Here is a 21,240-nt window from a genome sequence, read left to right as displayed (position 1 = left end):
CGGCGAGATTCCTAGTTCTAACAACCTAAGACTGCAAAACCTAGTTGAGTCGTAGCTCGAAATAACAAAAACGGAAAGTTGCCTAATTACTCTAAGTGCTAAGTTTGCTCTGAAAAAGTCTCTCCTCATGACTCTCGCCTAGGACTCCTTATATACTGGCTCCTAGGTCGGTTTACGCTTTTCCTCTTCAGCCCTTAAACCGTCATAGCATAAAAATAGAGATATTCCATTTTTTCCGATCTTCATAATTATCTTCAAAATTTTGTATTTATCCGCGGAAACTTGACATTTATCTTTTCCTGCGAACCAAGCATAAACCGTCCTATGGTTTATGGGCTTTTGGTTAAGAAATCGTAAGTGGGTTTTGAGTCACGTCTTAGGTCTCTTTGGGCCGTTGTTTGACTCAAAACGTTTATTACGACTTCTTTCGATAAAAACGAACTTTCCGCGGTTTTTATCGTAAAGTTCGATTGATGACTTCGAATGACGAGAAACATGAAATGGGTTGGCTACGGTCTTCGGGAGATAGCATTAAAGAGTAGACGAGAATGCATGGATTCGTGTCGTATCGATTTTTAAGAAAGCACGGTCGCTACGTAGCGACCGAGCTTCGGGGAGAGCTTGGTCGCTACGTAGCGACCGAGCCGTGTACGTGATAGGTCGTTACGTAGCAACCGAGCTTCGGTGAGAGCTCGGTTAGCGAGCGAGCCGTGTACGTGCTTGGTCGCTACGTAGCGACCAGCTTTTGCGCTGGTTGCTACGCGGCAATCTTGTTCGAGTCTTTCTCCGATTTTTCGTGAATGTGTTTTCTCCGCAAGATTCTTCGTAAAAATAAATCTCTTTCTAAGATTTATTTTTCATAAAAACTTTCATGCTGATTTTTACGGACTTTCAGACATTGATTCCGTCGTGACCGATTTTGACCCCAACACAGACACCACCCAACATCGATCGACGACGACCCAAAGAACTCACACCCGATGAAGTCTCAACCAGATTTTCACACCAGAGCAGAGATTGATCAGTTGGTAGAAGAGATCTACAGAACTCTGGAAACTACAGAAGAGAGGCTTGATAGGAGATGTGATGACATCTATTTCCCAATGGATCTTAGCTTTAGTGCTTTGACATCCAAGATAGAAGCTATACAAGGGAAATTAGTGGAGATTCAGAGTTACATTGCCTGTCGACCAGAAGCATCCGTATCGATCGACAGACGCAACAACAAAACGACCGACTTTCTTAGACAGACATTGGTCGACGACGCTACAAACCGAGGCCGGCTAGTACAAAAGGTGACATGAGACATGTTTGACACACCTAACCAAAGAGAGGAGATCTCAGCTGACACTTATGCCACACTCAGAAGACATCAGTTCAACCTTGAGAGTCTTGGAGATAGATTGCAGAAGATGGAAAACACAACTGCAACGATGAAGGAAAAATGGCGCAGAAGGGATGAAGCAATGCGAGACTTCACTGGTACATGGTTCAACAAGCGCAGAGAAGAGATGTACACTTGTTTTCCAACAAGTTCCAGTCTTCAACATTACTAGCCAAATCACCTCCAAAGTCAAGCTAAATGGCTATAACAAAGCGTTGAGTGGGAGGCAACTCACTATTAGGTAATATTTATTTGGTTTTGATTTATCTAGTATTAATATTGGTTTTTATTTATTTATTGCAGTTCATAAAAAAAAAAGAGATCCGAGTAGACGATTGCCGTGAGTATCGACCGACGAGACACTGTCGACATCGATCGACAAAGCATCACTTGCCGCGACCGATATCGCATCCTTACATCGGTCGACATCCATCCCGGTCTGGTATATCTTTCTCACTTGTTACATTGAGTCGTTATTATTAAATTATCACCATAACTTCAACTGAATTTACACTGGGGACAGTGTAGTTTAAGTCTGGGGGAGGTTTATTAATAATAGTTTATTTATGAGTTTTATTAAAATGTTTTCAAAAAGTTTTTATTGAGTCAAGAAGGGGATAATGAACTTATTAGATTTTTGCTTGTTATCTAACCACTCTTTAGCACCATTCTATACTTACTAATTGCAGATAGTACTACAGATACTAAAGTGGATCAACCTGTCAACTATTCACACTTGCTTAGATTGTTTGAAGGAACCAAACCTGACCTCCAACACTAAACTTGACACAACTGCTTGTCTTGGGGCTTGGTATACATGGGATCGGATTCTTCAAACAAGTCTGGAAGGTAAAGCCTTGTGTAGATAGATGTATCACCATCTCTCTCTCTATTTTCGAAATATAAAAAATATATATACATATCTATTAGAGATTTATTAGGAAGGGATTCAAACATGACTTGGTGGCTACAACCATTAAGGTTTGCTTCATAAGAATTATATAGGTAAATGATTAGAACAGGACTCGGTGGCTACAACCATTAAGGCTTGCTTCACAAATAATCCTAGGATATAGGTCAAAAAAAAGTGAACAAGACTTGTGGCAACCACCATTAAGGCTTGATTCATGGAAGTCTGTTCAATCTTGTTCAATGATCTTGCAAATATAAGCAGATTTTTACTAAGAGAGAAAATTAGTAGAGAGAGAGGATATGAACTAATGTTTACCTGCAGGTCGAGGATATGAACTAATGTTTACCTGCAGGTCTAGAAACTTGTTTGAAAATCCTTTCATCCTGTGATCGATACTCCTAAGGTAAAGCATGCACTTTTATTTATGCTAAAAAATGAGGTTGGTAGAAGGGAATGTCAGACAAGATTTGCAAAGTTGTTGGTTAGGTGAATTTGGTTGCTAAGCTAGGATATGATATAATGTACTTTTGTGATTAGGAATTATTAGATGTGGATAGTAATATTGTAGATGTGATGATTCTAAGTTTTAAATCATGTGAGTCCCTGCTGTTTTCAAACCTCTTTCAGAGAGACTACCTGTTTGTTTTGCTTGAGGAGAAGCAAAATGGTAGGTCTGGGGGAGTTGATAGACCATGGATTTGACCCACTTTTACCCATAGTTTATAAGTGTTTTAACTATTAATTATTATATTATAGAGTCTATTTAGTATATTTATAGGATCAGGAGTGATTTGGAGATAAGTGATGATTTTGGAGCATTTTGGAGATATTTGGAGTAAGCACCCGAGATGACCATCGAGCTCGACCATCGCTCGATATTGAAGAGGAATAATCGATCGATGTTCACATCTTGACATCGATCGATGTTCACATCTTGACATCGATCGACAGCGAAGTGCGCAGAAAGCATGTTTGGTCACAGCCGACTTGAAGCCCAAGTCTTCACCAATGTACAAGATTACCCCTGACGAGTTTTAACATAATTATATAAGCTTTACCAACATGTTAGAGGCAAAATGTGTTTTTCTTGTTTTACTATTTTCACAGCAAAGGTTTTCTAGGATTTTGATAGATTGGAGAGAAGATCCAAAGTTATATTTGTGATTGGAACTCCATTGATATCTATTTACTATTCTAATGCAGTTTTCATACCTTATTGATGTTATGAATTGCTTGGCCATGTCAGAGTAGTTCTCTTGTTAGATTTTAGGGTTTAAATAGGTAATGAGGGATTAGCCCCAACTATAGATTGTTAAGTTGTGATATTAAACATTAGAATTGTCATTAATGCCTGATTCTAGATTAGCTACCTAGAATTTGCCCTACGATTGTTGGATATAAATGATAGCTTTAATCTCATCCTGAAACCATTCTAATTGAGCTAAGATTCTTACTAGAGTAAGGCGAGAGCTGATCTAGTGAGCTTATTGAGCACATTCAACCTGCGCATTAACGCTTGACCAATAGCGTCGATTGATATTCAAATACAATAATCGGTCGACGTTTCGAATAGTGCATCGATCAATATTCATATAGAATCATCAATCGACACTGGTCAATAGACGAATCTAGAAAGCGAGAGCCTAGTGGTTCGTTTATAAGTGTTGAGCTCTACAATACCATGCATGCAACTTGTTAGGCATCTATAAGATTATAATTCCAAATTTCCTGAATAAAAACCCTAAGTCTAGTTATTTCCTTTTTAAGCACCAAAACCTCAACCAATCAATCGAGCAATTACTTGCTCAGACAACTGCACTTTACATTTAAATCATTAAATCACCTTACTTAACAAATCCAATTAGATTTATTAGGTTCCCTAGCTCCTTGTGGATTCGATCCCTAAGCACTACAATTGAACCTATTATTTGAGAGAGTAAAATCACTCATTAAGGTAATTTGAGTGATATCAATAATGCGCTAGGAAGTATTCCAGACAACTTCAAAAAAGTCTTCCAATCCATTTGATTACTCTCTTCAACTATAAAGGTACGAGCATCAGTACTATCACCCATTCCAATCATAAAACCACTGTTAGCTACACCATTTCCAAATATGCGTTGCAGATCCTCATATTTTTCAACCGAATCATACCGTAGATGCTTGTGTATAGGATGTTTTGTAGATTAATAAACACAGTTTAGTTATAAGATATTTTTGAAAACTTAAGTTATGATGTTTAAATTTATATAGACAAATACATACCTTTAAATACTCGTCCCAGACTTCGACTGGAGCAGTAAACCTTTTCGTGTCATGATCCCATCCAAATCCAGAATTGAAGTGTTGAAGATCCAAACAGCTTTGGTTTTTTTTCTTAAATATTTTTATTCAACTTAGGTAGTGCTTGTGTTCTTGTTGGCATCCAAGTTTTTCAATGAGAACAAGAAATTTTTTTTCTTCCACTGTGAACTTGTTTATTAAACCATTAGTATCACGCCAATTACGACGAAATGCATCAACAAGTAAATCGATCAGAAGTTTTGTTTCATCTGGTCCCCATTGACTATACCCACTTTTTATTTATTCTTTTTTAAATCCCCCATTAGCAGCTATATAATAATAATATCACATGATCATCATACAAAACTAGAAAAGAACCGTAAATGAAATATGAATGAAGAACTAATGCATATAATGCATATAACCGTAAATGACGAACTAATGCATATAATTATCAGCTCGTAGAAATATCCAATTGTGAAGTTTTGAAAGTGTTTCTTCAGTGATGCTACCTCTTTAAGCTCCATCGATAAACTATGCTATCATTCTGGATGCAAATCATCCATATAAGATCTTGATAATTTTGTTTCAAAATGATGGCATGTTGAGTGTTGGAGCATACACTTTATTGTCCATATTAGTACTTCAATTTATGTGTGCAGTTAAGACATTCTGCATACACAAAATTCAGCATTTTTTTGAATAAATGTTAAATTGTATTCATCCCTTTGCAATTCTCTATCAATATTTAACCGATAGAGAGAGGCGATTTTGAATGTCATTGTCGACAGTCTTATGGAGAGAGAGAGGCCTGGAAGGGGGATCTCCGTGGTTAAGCCTATTCCTTTCCATCCAGATAGAGGGAATTGTGATTTGAAATGCATAGCGTATGAGAAACAGCCGCTGACAGTCCAAGTCGTTTTTGGCCAGTTCATGGACAGTATTCATGCAGTCATAGGTGTAGTGGTGTCCGAGCAGACCTTTCGTGAGATTACTCCAAATCTCTGCTGAGAATTCTCATTGAAAAAACAAATAATTTCTTAACTCTACACCATTGTTACAAAGACAACATGGTATATAAGTGTTCTTGTCCCACAATGCCTTAAGATCGGCCATAAAGAGCATGTTTCTCATTGCTAGCCAAGTTATAAAAGAATATTTTGGAGAACTAGAGCACTTTGTACCAGTGATGGACTTATGTACTAGATATGCTATATTAAATCAACAGAAATATAGAGATAATATATAGATAATTTTTGTATTCTTAACTACATTTATGCTTAAATTATCCAAGATTATAAGCCAATTCCATTTTATGTATTTAACTTTAAACTAATTGAATAATACGAAAATAATTAAAATTAGTTTTTTCATAAAACCTTTCTCATGACAAACAAAAAAATAAAAAGTAAATGAAAGAAAAGCCCTAGCCGTCGGAGAAAAAGTCGAGATTTTTTTGTCTGCGCCAATGGATTTCCTAGAACCACGAAGCTATAATTTCTCTTCTAATAGTTTCATCTTCTTTGTTTTCTAGTATTATGGCTTTATTCCAGTTGTTTTTTCAAAGTTTCTGGGACTCCAGCTTTTGTAATAGGAGATATAATTGTTTTGCTACGATTTTTCTTGTAATGGTTATCACAGATTATTCTGCGGATTCAAAAGTAAAAAATTTGGAAGAAATCTCTTTCGGAACAGCTTTAACCAAAAAATTGATCTATCTTTATCAAGATAAATTTTATCGTACATGCAATGAAGTTGACTGCAACTTATTGTGATGCGAGAAAGCAATTCGATTGTTAAAAAATGGGAAATAAGATTATTATGATATCAATGTAGCAACATCCAACCAATTTCGGTCTGGAATTAATCACTAATTTATCTTGGAGTCGTATTGGAAGATCATATTTTCTAACGGGCTAGATTGTTTCTCAAAAGCTTGTCGAGACGAAAAAAAAAACATGTTCAGCCGGGAAAAAAATATATGGAAGGCCCACACATTAAATCACACTAAGCCCATTAGCGCAATTTGACACCGGCAGAAAATACGAGTCAGTTCCGACGGCGCTGACCGAAGAAACGCGTTTCCGGAGAAAATTCCGCACAAAGAAAAAATAAGAAGAAGAAGAAACGATAGAGAGAAGTAGCATTAGAGAAATGGCGTTCACGATGTACAGCTGCAAGGAATGCGGATCGGGTCTAAACCTAAACCCTAACGACATGTTTCCTCCCGATTTCTACTTCGAAGCGGGTAACAAAGGAACCATCTCCTTCGCCGCCGTCGACGCCGACAAATTCAGATTCGAGAAGGAGGACAAGATCATGCCCTTCTTCGAAACCCTAAATTACTGGGGAATCCAACGTAAACGAACCAAGATCAAGTGCAATAGCTGCGGCCACCTCGTGGGTTACATCTACGACGATGGTCCTCCTCTCACCGGCGGTATCGGTCAGTACGGGTTCGGTCCGAGTCAGGTCGTTCCTCGTGCTCCTCGTTACCGATTCAAAACCAAGACCCTTCTGATCTCGTCCCAGACATAATATCTGAGCCAGAGGGTTTAAGCTTTGCATAGAGATATATACACACATTTATGTAATTAAGTATGTTGTTTAAGTTGGATTTGTGATTATATCGGTTGTGTTTGTGTTTGATGTGAATCAGTAAACTGCTATCTAAGCAGAGGGTTTAAACTTTGCATGTAAATAAAGAGTATGTGTTTGTGTTTATCGTTTCATCTTTTCTTCAGTAATCATCAGTTCTTGTTATGGCGATTCGCTTCTTTGGTGAGACTAATTCATTATTCATTGCTTGAATGTTCGTACGAGGAACTCAAAAGTTGAGTTGTTTTCTTTATTATACAATCGGCGGCTTAAAGCATAAGTGAAGAACAGAACAAGAACCAATAGTTAGTTTAATGGAGGAGGGTCATGTTGAAAGTGGCCTTTCGGTGAGTGATTGCGATGGCCATTCATTATTCAACGGATGTGATTGAAAGATGTACCATTAGGTGCTTCAAGACCATATATTTTACATTATCCTTACATTACTTTATCATTGAGTGAAGATTAGAAGTTACAGCTACCTGTCTCTATCTTCTACAGTTTAAGCTATTTAGTTTGTCTTAACGTACAAGATAATTAGAAGAGTAGACAGACGTAGACGTTGGCAATTGTTTGGTAGACCCTTAAGAATCTTAGGTGTATCTCTTTAGTTTGAAGGTTAGATTCAGAATCTGTAGATTTAGTAGCTTGTGTCCTCTTTCTGTTGTGTATATAGTTTTCAAATTGTTTTATCTTGTGAAGGTGAAGTCCTTGGTATGGATATGAAGAAGCAGATTATGGATGGCTCTGAGAATTTGGGATTCAAGAAGTCATCGATGCCGCCTCCCCCTCCTCCGCTTCCTCCATCTCCAGGATATGTATCAAGAAAGATCGAGGGAGATAGCATAACCAATAAACAGATCAAGAAGTTCTGGAGGCAGAAGCAGATCATTGAAGAGGAGCATCTCTTTGCTGCTATTAAGGCTGCAGCTCGTGTCAGAGCCCGTAATCTCTCTGTATGTCCTTTTTTAAATGTTCTTATGTTGTTTTAAGATCGTTGAAGAGGAAAAATCAGATGATCTCATGGTTTCAACTTGGTATGATTCAGAAGATGCTAAAATGGTTCTTTAATTATTGTATCTGTTGCAGGATGAGGACTACAAACGCTTTGAAGAAAGCTTGGACATGGAGGATCCAGAAACCGAAGTTCATGAGGGAATTAAAGACTGGTCTCTGTTTAATTATCCTTCATATCGTCTTTACTCTTTTTCAAATATCTTGGACCATATAATGAGTCTAGAACAAGAGCCACCTGTTTTTTCTTCTCACTTATTTGAGATGTTATAACACGGTTCTAACTTATCTATCAGGTGGATGAAGAGTAAGTACGCATACTTGAACCAGCCTGCTCTTGGATCTGCAGATTCACTCAAGAGAAAGAGGTTTTCGACTTATGTACCAAACTATTTCTCATTCAAGCCTTGCATTCCTCTCTATGCAACTTCGCTTAATGTCTTTTAACTATGGGAAAATTCTCTTGCGTATATGTCTACATATGTGTGTGTGTTTGTGTCTTTGTACATTCATGTGTTACTGTGTTCTATGTTAATGGATCTGGACTTTGGTGTGTGGTTGTTTGATTTGCAAGTGTTGAATAAAATTCATTCTTACTATGGAACATTAGTTTCTTGTTCCGTAGATGATAAGGTTATTGTACATGGGTGTTTTTATCATTCTTATCCATAAGAAAGACTCAATACTGTCATACACATCTCAGATGAACAATAAGTTTATCTCAAATAGTGTATTACTGAATTATTAATAAACTTAATCCAGAAGAGAATATTGGATTTATTTGGGATGCATGTAATAAAAAAAAAATTAAACTAATCTGAAATGGATCCATATTCTCTTTATGTTGATAAGAATTGGATTACTCTGACAGCTAAGTACTTGTACTAAACAATTCACACTAAAGAAAATGTTGACTATCCTCTTTTTTATTGTATAGACAAATACACACTACAGGATGTGACCAAATCATGTTTTGGTAATGTCTAGCATGTTCTTACCACATCTCAATTTGTAGATAAACAAAGGAAATTTGCATTGAAAAATCCATATCATTGGTAGTGAGAGATCCATATGCTATTTTCCATTATTAACTTAGCTTAAAAGATAGTATTAGAGTTAAAACTTCCAAGTCCTCTTTAATTCCTCAACACCTAAATATTTGACATCTACCAAAGTAAATCCTAACAATGTTTTTAATTCCCTTGGCATACATACTACAATGTACTCAGTTTTTTTTTTTTTTTTTTGCCAGCAAATGGCTATTCTATTACTCAAACTTGAGGTGGTCTGGGTAACCAGACCGGAATAGAACAACCAATAAAATATAGAGATCTATGAAAAGAACGTGCATTCCTAGCTAACGAATCTTCAATCTCATTTTGCGTCCTTGGTACATAGCTAATCTTGAAGTCCGAAAAACACAACCGAAGAGTTTGAATGATATAGATTCCCCGTGCTATCCTTCCAGACCCATCTCATTCCACTAATCTGAGTTGTGGAGGTCCACGAACCATCCACCATGCAGATATTACCCAAGCTTAAGGCCTGTGTTTCTTCTTGGGGTTGTCCCTGTAGAGGAGCAGATATAGATTCCTTGGCATTATGCCAAGCTTCGCACTCACTCTCTGCATACCTGACTAGTTCCAATGGGTCTCTATCTATGCCTCTGAACAACTTATCATTCATGGCTTTCCAGATGTACCAAATTATCCAAGGATAAGGATCTCTGTCATCTTCCGGCTTCTTTATATTATTTTTCTTCCAGAACAGGTAATCCATGTTAGCATAAAAGCTTGATACTGGAAAGGTTTGAGAACTCGATGGTGTAGATGATAGTTCTCATGCTTGTAAGGCTGGTGGGCATTCAAAGATCGCATGAGTAACAGTTTCCTCTGGCTCTCCACATCTTGGGAAGTAGTTATCACATCGCATATTGCGTCGGTTCAGATTCCTTGTTACCGCTACCTGTCCAGAGATTAATTGCCATATAAGATGACAAATTTTTTGTGGCGCATTCACTGTCCAAGCAAAGTCTTGGAGTTTAGTTATACTGGGTTGTAGAACTTCTAAAGCCTCATCTGTTCTCATCAGATTCATAGCAACCCAATATCCAGACTTAACCGTATATTCCCCATTTTTGGTGTAGCTCCAACAGAAAGTATCCCGTCGGTGAGTGGGGCTTATGGCCGGACTCTGAATCATCGAAATGTCTTCTTAATCCACATATTGTTCCAGTAATCGTACATCCCACTCCTTCAACTCGAAATCAATAAGACTGCTGACGGTCATCTTGGGATGTACAACTGGAACTTTTGCTCGAGCTGGCCTCGTTGGGATCGAAGGAATCCAAGGGTCCTCCCACACATTAATTTCATATCCGGAATGCACCTTGCTCCTGATACCCAATAGTAGTAGCTTCCTCGCCGCTATAATACTCGTCCAAATATACGATGGGGTATCCACTGCTCCAGTTCACAAGGGCGAACTTAGACGGTAATATTTTCTCCGGAGAACTCTCGCCACTAATGAATCCGGAAATTGAACAAGTCGCCAGAGCTGTTTAGCTAGAAGAGCTAGATTGAATTCATGGATCATACGGAAACCAATTTCTCCCTCCTCTCTAGGCGCACACATTTTCTCGCATTTTGCCCAGTGAATTCCTCTCTTTGGTGGATTTGAACTCCACCAGAACTGTGCAATGGCACTTGCTAGGTTTTCACATATCTCCAAGGGGAGCAGGAAACTGGACATGACGTAAGTCGGAAGAGCAAGCAAGATATATTTGATTAGGATCTCTTTTCCTCCCTTTGACAGCCATCTCCCAGTCCAACCATTCACTATGTGTAGTAGCTTATCTTTTATGAAAGCAAATAGCTTACACTTTGATCCACTAATATCTTCTGGGATTCCTAAGTAGGATCCCATTCCTCATTTGTTTTGAATTCCAAGTGTATCTTTGATCTGTTGTCAATCATTCACTGGAATTCTTTTACCAAAGAGTAAAGAGGATTTATCGAAATTGATGCATTGACTTGATGCTTTCCCATATGTCCTGACTACTTTCATAACTTCTTCACATTCACGGAGTTCCGCCTTACAAAAGAAAAGACTATCATCAGCAAAGAGAATGTGATATACCGAGGGGCTAGCGCGAGTGACTCGCATCCCCGTTATCTTCCCTTGATTCTCCTTGGCGTAAACCTCTCCCAGGAACTCCTCAGTTTAATTCGCACTAATCTATATGTTGCTCATAGGTGAAATAAACTTATGAATAAAAAACATTGTTTAAAAAAAAAAAACAATGTTTTTGTTACGAAAGTCAAAAATAAGGTGCAGCCGTGTTTCGTTGAAAATATAAAAAGATGTGGGGCCCGCTGTACTATTTGCACAGTAAATTTCTTTCTATATATACGAACGTGTATGTTCATTGTAACGACACACCTCAATCTCTTCTCTCTCTATAATAAGAAATTCTCTCTCTCTATATCAGTGTTAAAAATTCTACGGGTATAAAATTTCGCCCTTATTTAAATTCCTGCGATATAATAAAATCCCAGTTCTTTTTATAACACGTTATCAGCACGATCACTCTGCGATTCGGTAAAATTTATTTGTATCATTTATACCATGTTATAATGGTCGGTATACCGCCTCTACTATTATTTATATCATGTTATAATGGTCGGAATACCGCATATATTATTTACTAGTAATTTAATTTATTTATTGGTCAGTCGACCTTATATTCTGTTTATTATTTATTGGTCGGCCGAGCCGCCTTATATCCTGTTTATTATTTATTGGTCGGCCGAGCTGCCTTATATTATGTTAATTATTAATTGGTCGACCGAGCCGCCGTATAATTTATTTATTACTCTGCATTGATCGGCTGAGCCGTCGCATGATTTGTTGTCATAACATAAATATTTCATTGCCATAATTTTTTACTTTTATGAAATTTTATAGATTTGATTGACTGTTTAATACGATATTTTCAGACTGATTTTTGGTGCACTCGATTTAACACTAACGGTCACAAAGAAATTTTTTCAAAAATTTTCCATTTCTCCAACGGTCATGAACAGTGATTTTCATCTATAAATACAACTCATTTTCACTCCATTTCCTCATCCAAAAACATCTCATCTTCTCTAAAAAAATTTCAAATCGCTCTCCTCCGATTTTTTCAAGAAAGATGATTCGTGCACTTTTGTTTTTATGTGCCATTTTTATTTGTGTTTCTATTTATGGTTTATTCGTTGGAGAATTTACTCCGAGTGAATTTAAGATGAATATCGGTTTAATTTTCTTTACATCGCTTCTCCTTGTAATTGCTTGCATGATTAATGTAAACGGTTCCTTTTAATATGAATAATATTCTAATAATTTTTATTTATGTGCTTTAGAAATACAAATGGCAAAAATCGAGAAACTTCAGTTTCCGGCATTGGAAGTAACTGGAACAAACTACACGGCATGAGTTACAAACATGGAGCTTCATCTAGATTCCGAGGAAATACTCGGAACAATAAAAGACGACAATATATCAACCTCTCATGAAAAGGCTAAGGCCGTGATATTTCTGAGAAGGCATCTAGATGAAAATCTTACGCATGATTATGCGAGAACCAAAGATCCTTAGATCTTTGGAAAGCTCTGAAGGAGGGTTTGATAACCAAAGAAAAATTACTCTCCCCCATGCACTTGATGAGTGGAAAAATCTACGATTTCAAGATTTTGAAAAAGTGGAAACGTACAATTCCGCTATATTGAGAATAGCGGCGCAATTAGATTATTGCGGTAAGCCTGTCTCGGAAGCAGAAATGCTCGAGAAAACTTACCAAACGTTCCACAAAAATCATTATGTTCTACAAGAACAATATAGAAATTGTGGGTATACGAGGTTCTCTGAACTCGTTGTGGCGCTTATGATAGCGGAGAGAAATAATGAACTCCTCATTAAAAACCACAATGCCCGACCCACGGGAACCAAAGCATTTCCTGAGGTAAATGCAACGGATATAAAAAATCCGAAAAAGGAAATTATTCCTATCGTGGGCGTGGTCGTGGCCGTGGTCACAATCGTGGTTTTGGTCGTGGTCGTGGTTATCGATTTAACCGCAACCATGAAAGGAGTAACAACCCAAGAGGAAGGGGATCCAACACATGGAATCGATCTGATCGGGTAAAAGGGAAAGAAACCCAAGAAAACCCTACTCATAAAAATGAGAACGTCTGTTACAGATGTGGATCGAAGGGACACTGGTCTCAAGTATGTCGAACTCCTCGGCATCTATGCCAATTGTACCAAGAATCTATTAAAGGCAAGGCAAAGGAAGTAAATCTCAATGAACACCTTGTGGGTACAACATCGACATACCTCGAATCCTCTGACTTTATGGGAGATTTCGACGAGGCCACTCATCAAAATAATTGAAGTGCTTGTACTGATCAAGCTTAATAATGCCTAGTGATGCCATAAAATATTATGTATTTCACTTTCAAAATAATGTTGTATTTCAAAATATCTAATGTATAATTATTGTGTACTTGTTATTGATGCATAATATGTTTACTTATGAAAGTTTATTTTCTTTATTAATATTAACTGTTGTTACAGAAATGGATAAGAAAGCAAATGGAACAACAACTAAACAAATTGGTAGAGAAGTTTGCATACCAGATAGTGGCACAACGCACACTATACTGAAGGATAAGAGATATTTCTCTACTTTAAAGTCAGTAAAAATGACTGTAAACACAATATCAGGTCCTACAGACCTGATCGAAGGAATTGGCAAGGCAAACTTTATGTTGCCTAATGGAACAAAGTTTTCCATAGATAATGCCTTATATTCTCCAAATTCTAAGAGAAATTTGTTGAGTTTCAAAGATATATACCGTCAAGGGTATAACACTCAGTCTGCAACTGAGAATGGAAAGAAGTATTTGTATATAACTTCTGAAAAATCAGGCAAAGGCCTTGTACTGGAAAAATTTCCAGAACTTCCTTCTGGATTGCATCACACTTATATTGATGCTATAGAATCACATCTTGTGATCAAAAGAAATCCAGAAGATGTTACATTATGGCATGATCGTCTTGGTCACCCAGGCACTACAATGATGCGAAAAATCATTGAAAGCTCACATGGTCATTCAATAAAAACCCAAGATATATACCAAAGTAATAAAATGACATGTGATGCGTGTGCTCTTGGGAAATTAATCATAAGACCATCACCAACCAAAATTGACAAAGAATCACCAAAGTTTTTGGAAAGAATCCAAGGTGATATTTGTGGACCAATACATCCACCGTGTGGACCATTCTACTACTTTATGGTATTAATCGATGCATCGAGTAGATGGTCACATGTTTGTTTGTTATCATCTCGAAATATGGCATTTGCGAGATTTCTAACTCAGATAATCAAATTAAGAGCACAGTTCTCAGATTATCCAATTAAAAGAGTTAGATTAGATAACGCTGGTGAATTCACATCCCAAGCTTTTAATGATTATTGTATGGTATCAGGGATTGAAGTAGAGCATTATGTTGCTCATGTTCATACACAAAATGGTTTGGCAGAATCATTAATTAAACGGCTGCAACTAATTGCAAGGCCATTGATCATGAGATCAAAACTCCCAACATCTGTATGGGGACATGCTATTTTGCATGCAGAAGCACTAATTCGGATAAGACCAAGTGCATACCATAGATATTCCCCATTACAGTTAGCATTTGGAAAAGAACCAAATATCTCTCATCTAAAAATCTTTGGTTGTGCGGTTTATATTCCAATAGCACCACCGCAACGTACAAAGATGGGACCGCAAAGACGGTTGGGAATATATATTGGCTATGATTCTCCATCAATAATAAGATACCTAGAACCACAAACTGGTGATGTGTTTACGGCACGATTTGTCGATTGTCATTTCAATGAGAAAGAATTCCCAACTCTAGAGGGAGACAATAAACAAGTAGGAAAAGAGATCAAATGGAGTGTACCATCGTTATTACACCTTGATCCTCCTACGAAACAGTCAGAACTAGAAGTTCGACGTATCATGCATTTACAAAATATAGCAAATCAGCTACCTGATGCATTTGCTGATACCAAAATGGTAACTAAATCACATATACCCGCTGCAAATACTCTTGCTCGTATTGAAATACCACAAAATAGTGGAACGGCAGTTGATACACGTGAATCAGGAACACGTTTAAAGCGCGGTAGACCTATTGGTTCAAAGGATAAACTTCCTAGAAAACGTAAGGAATGTGAAAAGCATGATACTCCCAAAATAACATAAAATATTTTGGACGAAGAAAATTGTGAATCTAACGACAATATAAAGCATCTTGAATCTGAAGGAAATCATGAGATTTCTATCAATTACATCCATAATGGAAAGATATGGAAACGAAATGAGATGGATGATATTGATGACGTTTTCTCATACCTTTTAGCAAAGGAAATAAATGAAGAAAACGAAGATCCAGAACCAAAGTCTGTATATGAATGTCAAAAGAGACATGACTAGATAAAATGGAAAGATGCAATTCAAGTCGAACTAGATTCACTTAACAAACGAAACGTATTCGGACCTACTGTGCTCACACCCAAAGATATAAAACCTGTTGGGTACAAATGGGTGTTTGTCCGAAAAAGAAATGAGAAAAACGAGATTACAAGATACAAAGCTCGTCTCGTAGCCCAAGGTTTTTCTCAAAGGCCAGGAATTGATTATGAGGAAACTTATTCTCCTGTCATGGACGCAATCACATTTAGATTCCTGATGAGCCTAGCGGCCAATGAAAATTTAGAAATGCGTCTCATGGATGTCGTTACGGCATATTTATATGGATCATTAGATACTGATATCTATATGAGAATCCCAGATGGATTTAAAATGCCAGAAACGTTAAGTTCCAAACCTAAAGAGTTATGTGCAATAAAATTGCAAAGATCATTATATGGGTTAAAACAATCTGGACGAATGTGGTATAATCGTCTCAGCGAACACTTAACAAAAGAAGGATACACGAATGATCCTATATGCCCTTGTGTTTTCATAAAGAAAACAACATCCGGATTTGTGATAATCGCGGTGTACGTTGATGATCTTAATATTATTGAAACTCAAAACGAAATCCAAAAGGCATCAAACTATCTGAAAGGAGAATTTGAGATGAAAGATCTCGGGCAGACAAAATATTGTCTAGGATTACAAATTGAGCATTCTCAAAAGGGTATATTTATACACCAGTCTACATATACCAAACGAGTATTGAAACGCTTTAACATGGATAAAGCAACTCCTCTTAGCACTCCGATGGTCGTTAGATCACTTAATGTTGAAAATGATCTGTTTCGACCATCTGAGGAAAATGAAGAAATACTTGGTCCTGAAACTCCATACTTAAGTGCAATTGGAGCTCTTATGTATCTTGCAAATTGTACTCGACCTAACATATCTTTTTCCATTAATCTTTTAGCGAGATTCACTTCATCTCCTACGCGAAGACATTGGAATGGAATTAAACATGTCTTTCGTTACCTTCAAGGAACAACTGATTTAGGCTTGTTTTATCCTAAAAGTTCAAAAGGTCAAATAATTGGTTTTGCAGATGCAGGTTATTTGTCAGATCCACACAAAGCTCGATCCCATACAGGATATGTTTTTACAATTGGAGGCACCGCCATATCTTGGCGTTCTCAGAAGCAGACACTTGTTGCTACTTCTTCAAATCACGCTGAGATCATTGCACTCCATGAAGCAAGTAGAGAATGTGTATGGCTAAGATCAATAAGCCGACACATATGTTCAAGCAGTGGGATTGACGAAAATACGGAGCCAACTATTCTATATGAAGATAACGCGGCATGTGTTGCTCAAACGAAGGAAGGATATATCAAAAGCGATAGAACCATACATATACCTCCGAAGTTCTTCTCATACACTCAAGAGCTCGAGAAGAATAAAGAGATTGAAGTAAGATATATTCGATCATGCGACAATGCAGCCGACCTCTTCACAAAATCACTCTCTACCTCGGTATTCAGAAAACACATCCATAACATTGGAATGCGTCATCAGAAGGATCTATGACCGCTTATTCGAGGGGGAGCTTACGTGGTTGTACTCTTTTTACCTTACTATGGTTTTTCTCATTGGGTTTTACAAGAAAGGTTTTTAACGAGGCAACAAAGACGTTAAGCGAGAGCGGATAGTGACACCGGCCCCCAAGGCCCCAAGGGGGAGTGTTACGAAATTCAAAGATAAGGTGCAGCCGTGTTTCGTTGAAAATATAAAAAGATGTGGGGTCCGCTGCACTATTTGCACAGTAAATTTCTTTCTATATATACGAACGTTTTCGTTCATTGTAACGACACACCTCAATCTCTTCTCTCTCTATAATAAGAAATTCTCTCTCTCTATATCAGTGTTAAAAATTCTACGGGTATAAAATTTTGCCATTATTTAAATTCCTACGATACAATAAAATCCTAGTTCTTTTTATAACAGTTTTTTATTTATAAGTTTATTTCACCTACGAGCAAATTTGTTTCACCTTGGAATGTTTAATATCATCTAAGTGATCACGAAATGTTCTTTATTGCCACCCATTCGCAGCTAAAATAATCCAGCAAGAGACTTTTTTCTATTCCAACCACTCAATTATTTTAAGCTAAAAATGTGAGGAACATATAGATTAGTGCCAATTAAATTGAGGACATTGTACTAAACGGTAAAAGTATGTCACACTAATGGACAAAACGAATTAGGGGGTGACAACTAGATTACCAAAAGTATTTGGAACAAAACAAGAAATATAAGAAAATGAAAGGGGCTGAGTCAATGTTATAAAAGTCAAAGCCACCTTCCTAAAAGAAGACAAACACGAAGAGAAGAAGAGAATCAATCTCACACGAAATTACACAATAATAATAAAAATAATTATTTAAAGATTTATAAATAAACTCAAAAGCTTCTCTTTAACTACTCTTGTTCAATGTTAATCATTTAGATCTTGAAAGAGAAACAAAAGATCAATAACCAATGGCGGGGAAATCGAAGAACAACCTTCGCTACCAACCGCGAAAATCAGCATCGCGATCGACTCAAGCCTTCACGGTGCTCATCGGTCTTCTCGTGGTGATTATGATACTTCTGGGTCTGGGGATCTTGTCACTTCCAAATGCCAACAGAAACTCGTCAAAACCCAACGATTTGACCAACATTGTACGGAAGAGCCAGGAGGAGAGGTTAGTAGTGATTAACGATTTGAATTCGAATTGAATTTTCCTGAGTTTGTTTTGTGTGAAATTTTGATAATAGTAATGGAGGAGACGAGGAAGGGAACGGGGAGCGTTGGGTTGAAGTGATATCGTGGGAGCCTAGAGCTGTTGTTTACCACAATTTCTTGGTAATCTTTTTTTATTTATTATTTCTTGTCTGACAAGATAAAAAGCTAAGGTTGAGATTTTTATTTTGATTGATCAAGTTGACTTTGTGCTCTTGTGGAGGTTAGGTTTAGATCTTCTTTAATCTTAGTGTTGAGTGCTAAATATGACTTATGGAGAGGAACACACTTGTTTCCCTCATTGAAAGATTTGAGCTTTTTTTTTTTTTTTTTTTTTTTTGAATGAACACTAAATTTATTCATCAAAAAAACCCTTCTTACATCAAGTGTAACCTCTATTCTTTAAATTCATAAACCCTATATTTAAGACTTCAAAGAAATTTACATTCTAGTACTAAACTAAAATTGTAAGCCTTCTTCCCAACCCTTCACTCCTTTAGTTCTCAACAAGCTCAATTTATTCCTCATTCCTTTTTCCAACAGCGTCATCACTATCTCAATAGGCATTGGGGTTTCCTCATGCTTGATCCTATTTCTCTCTCGCCACAGAGCATGCACTGCTGCTTGTTCATACTAGGAAGATTTGATTTTGTGATCCCATTCTCCTTGCTAATGGAAATGTTCAGTGAACATGGCGTAGAGGGAGGGAAACACACATTTTTCTCTCGCTTACCCATGACAAGATTAGAAATGTGATTCTGGGGGTTTGTGTCTGAAAAGAGTTGTTTAATTGAAATGTCTGAGATGTGATCTTTGGGCTTTCTTTTCGTTTCCGTTTCTTTTAGACCAATGATGAATGTGAGCACCTGATCAGTCTCGCTAAACCCAACATGGTTAAGTCAACTGTGGTTGATGAGAAAACCGGTGGCAGCAAAGATAGCAGGTGATTTATCCACTCTTTCCTTTTTTTTTTTTTTTTTGCTTCTTCTTATTTTTAACTTGGCAAGGTTTTTTGTGTATACGGTCTCTGCTCAGAGTAAGGACCAGCTCTGGAACTTTTCTCAAAAGAGGACATGACGAAGTTGTCGAGAGGATTGAGCAAAGGATTTCAGATTTCACCTTCATTCCTGTTGGTACGTTCCCTTTTTGCAAGGTTGGAGTTAATCATCATATCTTTGATTTTGTGGATCATTGTTTGTTTGTAGAAAATGGAGAAGGTCTTCAGGTTCTTCACTACCAAGTTGGCCAGAAGTATGAGCCTCACTATGATTATTTCTTAGATGAGTTCAACACCAAGAACGGAGGACAACGAATAGCCACTGTTCTTATGTACCTGTAAGTAACCAAAAGAATCTCATAATCTCTTTTTTAGCTAAGAGATATTTCTTTACGTGTTTTTAATCTTCTTTTTTCAACACAATACATTAGCTCGGATGTTGATGATGGTGGCGAGACCGTGTTCCCAGCAGCAAAAGGAAACATAAGTGCAGTCCCATGGTGGAACCAGCTCTCGGAATGTGGCAAAGAAGGACTCTCTGTTCTACCAAAGAAAAGAGATGCTTTACTTTTCTGGAACATGAGACCTGATGCCTCTCTAGACCCTTCCAGTTTGCACGGTGAAGAGATTCAACAACCAAAAACTCTTTTTTTCTTTCAGTGAGAATAATATTGATGTCTCTAAATTTCTATATCGTCTGCTTTGATTTTCAGGTGGATGTCCAGTGGTGAAAGGAAACAAATGGTCATCCACGAAATGGTTCCACGTCCATGAGTTCAAGGTTTAAGAAAACTAAGATAAGAGGAGGTAATCTCTTAAAATCTTGAACTATCTATTACTGACATGTTCAAAATTGCATCCAGTCTTTTATCTTCAACTTTTTTTTAATTATTTGTAGGGTTACACGACAGCACGAGTTTGTGTGGATACAGTTACAAACAGATGTATTGTTGTATTTCCCTTTTGAAGTGAGAAATGATCCTTAGGAAATTGAAGGCTGTGTTTTATGATATCATGAGCGATATTTGAACTTTTTCTTTTAAACTATTTGAGATTTTTTGTAACTTTACATGTTCTGTCTGAGTTCTTATGACTTCAATAATTTAATACAACCACACGCTGTTTTAAGACTGGTAAAACACATTCAGGAACTGTGCTCGGTTTATTCCAGTACAGGCACGGTTTGTCAGCTGGGACGGGATGGTATTGTCCAAATTTGAGATTTCGAAATATAAGTGAATCTTTAAGCATGTGCATTCCTAGATCCAAAATATTACGTTACTAATACTACTTTTTATGTTTACACTAACTATTTTTACTTTCACTTTTAACGAATGGTAAAATATATTTATACCCCTAGATTTAACTAATCTAGACTTAGGGTTTAGAGTTATGGGTCTCGAAAAACATTTTTGGAATATGAAATTTAGGATTCTAATAAATATATAAATAAATACTTAAAAAATATAAAAAAAATAGTTTCAAACATAATATTCAATTTTCAAAAAAAAATTTGAATTTTTTTTATTTTTTTAAATAATTATTTATATAGAAAACAAGGGTACAAGAGTCTTTTACCACTTAATGAAGAATGTATTTTTGAAAATGTATGTTGTTTAATGATGATAAAGATAAATAATGATACCATAAAAGTGGTTAACATGAAATTCCCCCAAATATGAATGAAGAATGTATTTTTGAAAATGTATGTTTTTTAGTGATGATAAAGATAA

At 36.8% G+C, this 21,240-nt stretch overlaps 3 protein-coding genes across 4 annotated transcripts; all 3 read left to right on the top strand.

Annotated features, from left to right (window-relative positions):
* The first annotated feature begins 6,613 nt into the window (after positions 1–6,613).
* Positions 6,614–7,349, top strand: LOC106446573 (peptide methionine sulfoxide reductase MsrB). Its single transcript, XM_048762265.1, has 2 exons — positions 6,614–7,159; positions 7,208–7,349. Exon 1 carries the CDS (start codon positions 6,735–6,737, stop codon positions 7,116–7,118), a length of 384 nt encoding a protein of 127 aa, XP_048618222.1. The 5' UTR covers positions 6,614–6,734; the 3' UTR covers positions 7,119–7,159; positions 7,208–7,349.
* Positions 7,350–7,592: 243 nt separating this feature from the next.
* On the top strand, positions 7,593–8,796 carry BNAC07G06590D. Of its 2 annotated transcripts, XM_013888349.3 has the most exons (4): positions 7,593–7,796; positions 7,881–8,134; positions 8,268–8,347; positions 8,489–8,796. In XM_013888349.3, the coding sequence occupies exons 2-4, from the start codon at positions 7,895–7,897 to the stop codon at positions 8,637–8,639; spliced, it is 471 nt and encodes a 156-aa protein (XP_013743803.1). In that variant the 5' UTR covers positions 7,593–7,796; positions 7,881–7,894; the 3' UTR covers positions 8,640–8,796. The 2 variants fall into 2 exon arrangements, with proteins under 2 accessions (XP_013743803.1, XP_022562251.1); XM_022706530.2 differs by lacking the exon at positions 7,593–7,796 and having other exon boundaries at positions 7,808–8,134.
* Positions 8,797–18,100: 9,304 nt separating this feature from the next.
* On the top strand, positions 18,101–20,646 carry LOC106446575 (prolyl 4-hydroxylase 5). The gene is made up of 8 exons (XM_013888350.3): positions 18,101–18,472; positions 18,546–18,633; positions 19,356–19,453; positions 19,546–19,643; positions 19,716–19,845; positions 19,939–20,126; positions 20,221–20,314; positions 20,406–20,646. Exons 1-7 carry the CDS (start codon positions 18,267–18,269, stop codon positions 20,292–20,294), a joined length of 882 nt encoding a protein of 293 aa, XP_013743804.1. The 5' UTR covers positions 18,101–18,266; the 3' UTR covers positions 20,295–20,314; positions 20,406–20,646.
* The last annotated feature ends 594 nt before the right edge of the window (positions 20,647–21,240 follow it).

Source organism: Brassica napus, chromosome C7 (genome assembly GCF_020379485.1).
Source record: "Brassica napus cultivar Da-Ae chromosome C7, Da-Ae, whole genome shotgun sequence".
In the NCBI taxonomy this organism is placed as follows: Eukaryota; Viridiplantae; Streptophyta; class Magnoliopsida; order Brassicales; family Brassicaceae; genus Brassica; species Brassica napus.
This window is presented reverse-complemented; position numbering and strand designations above follow the sequence as displayed.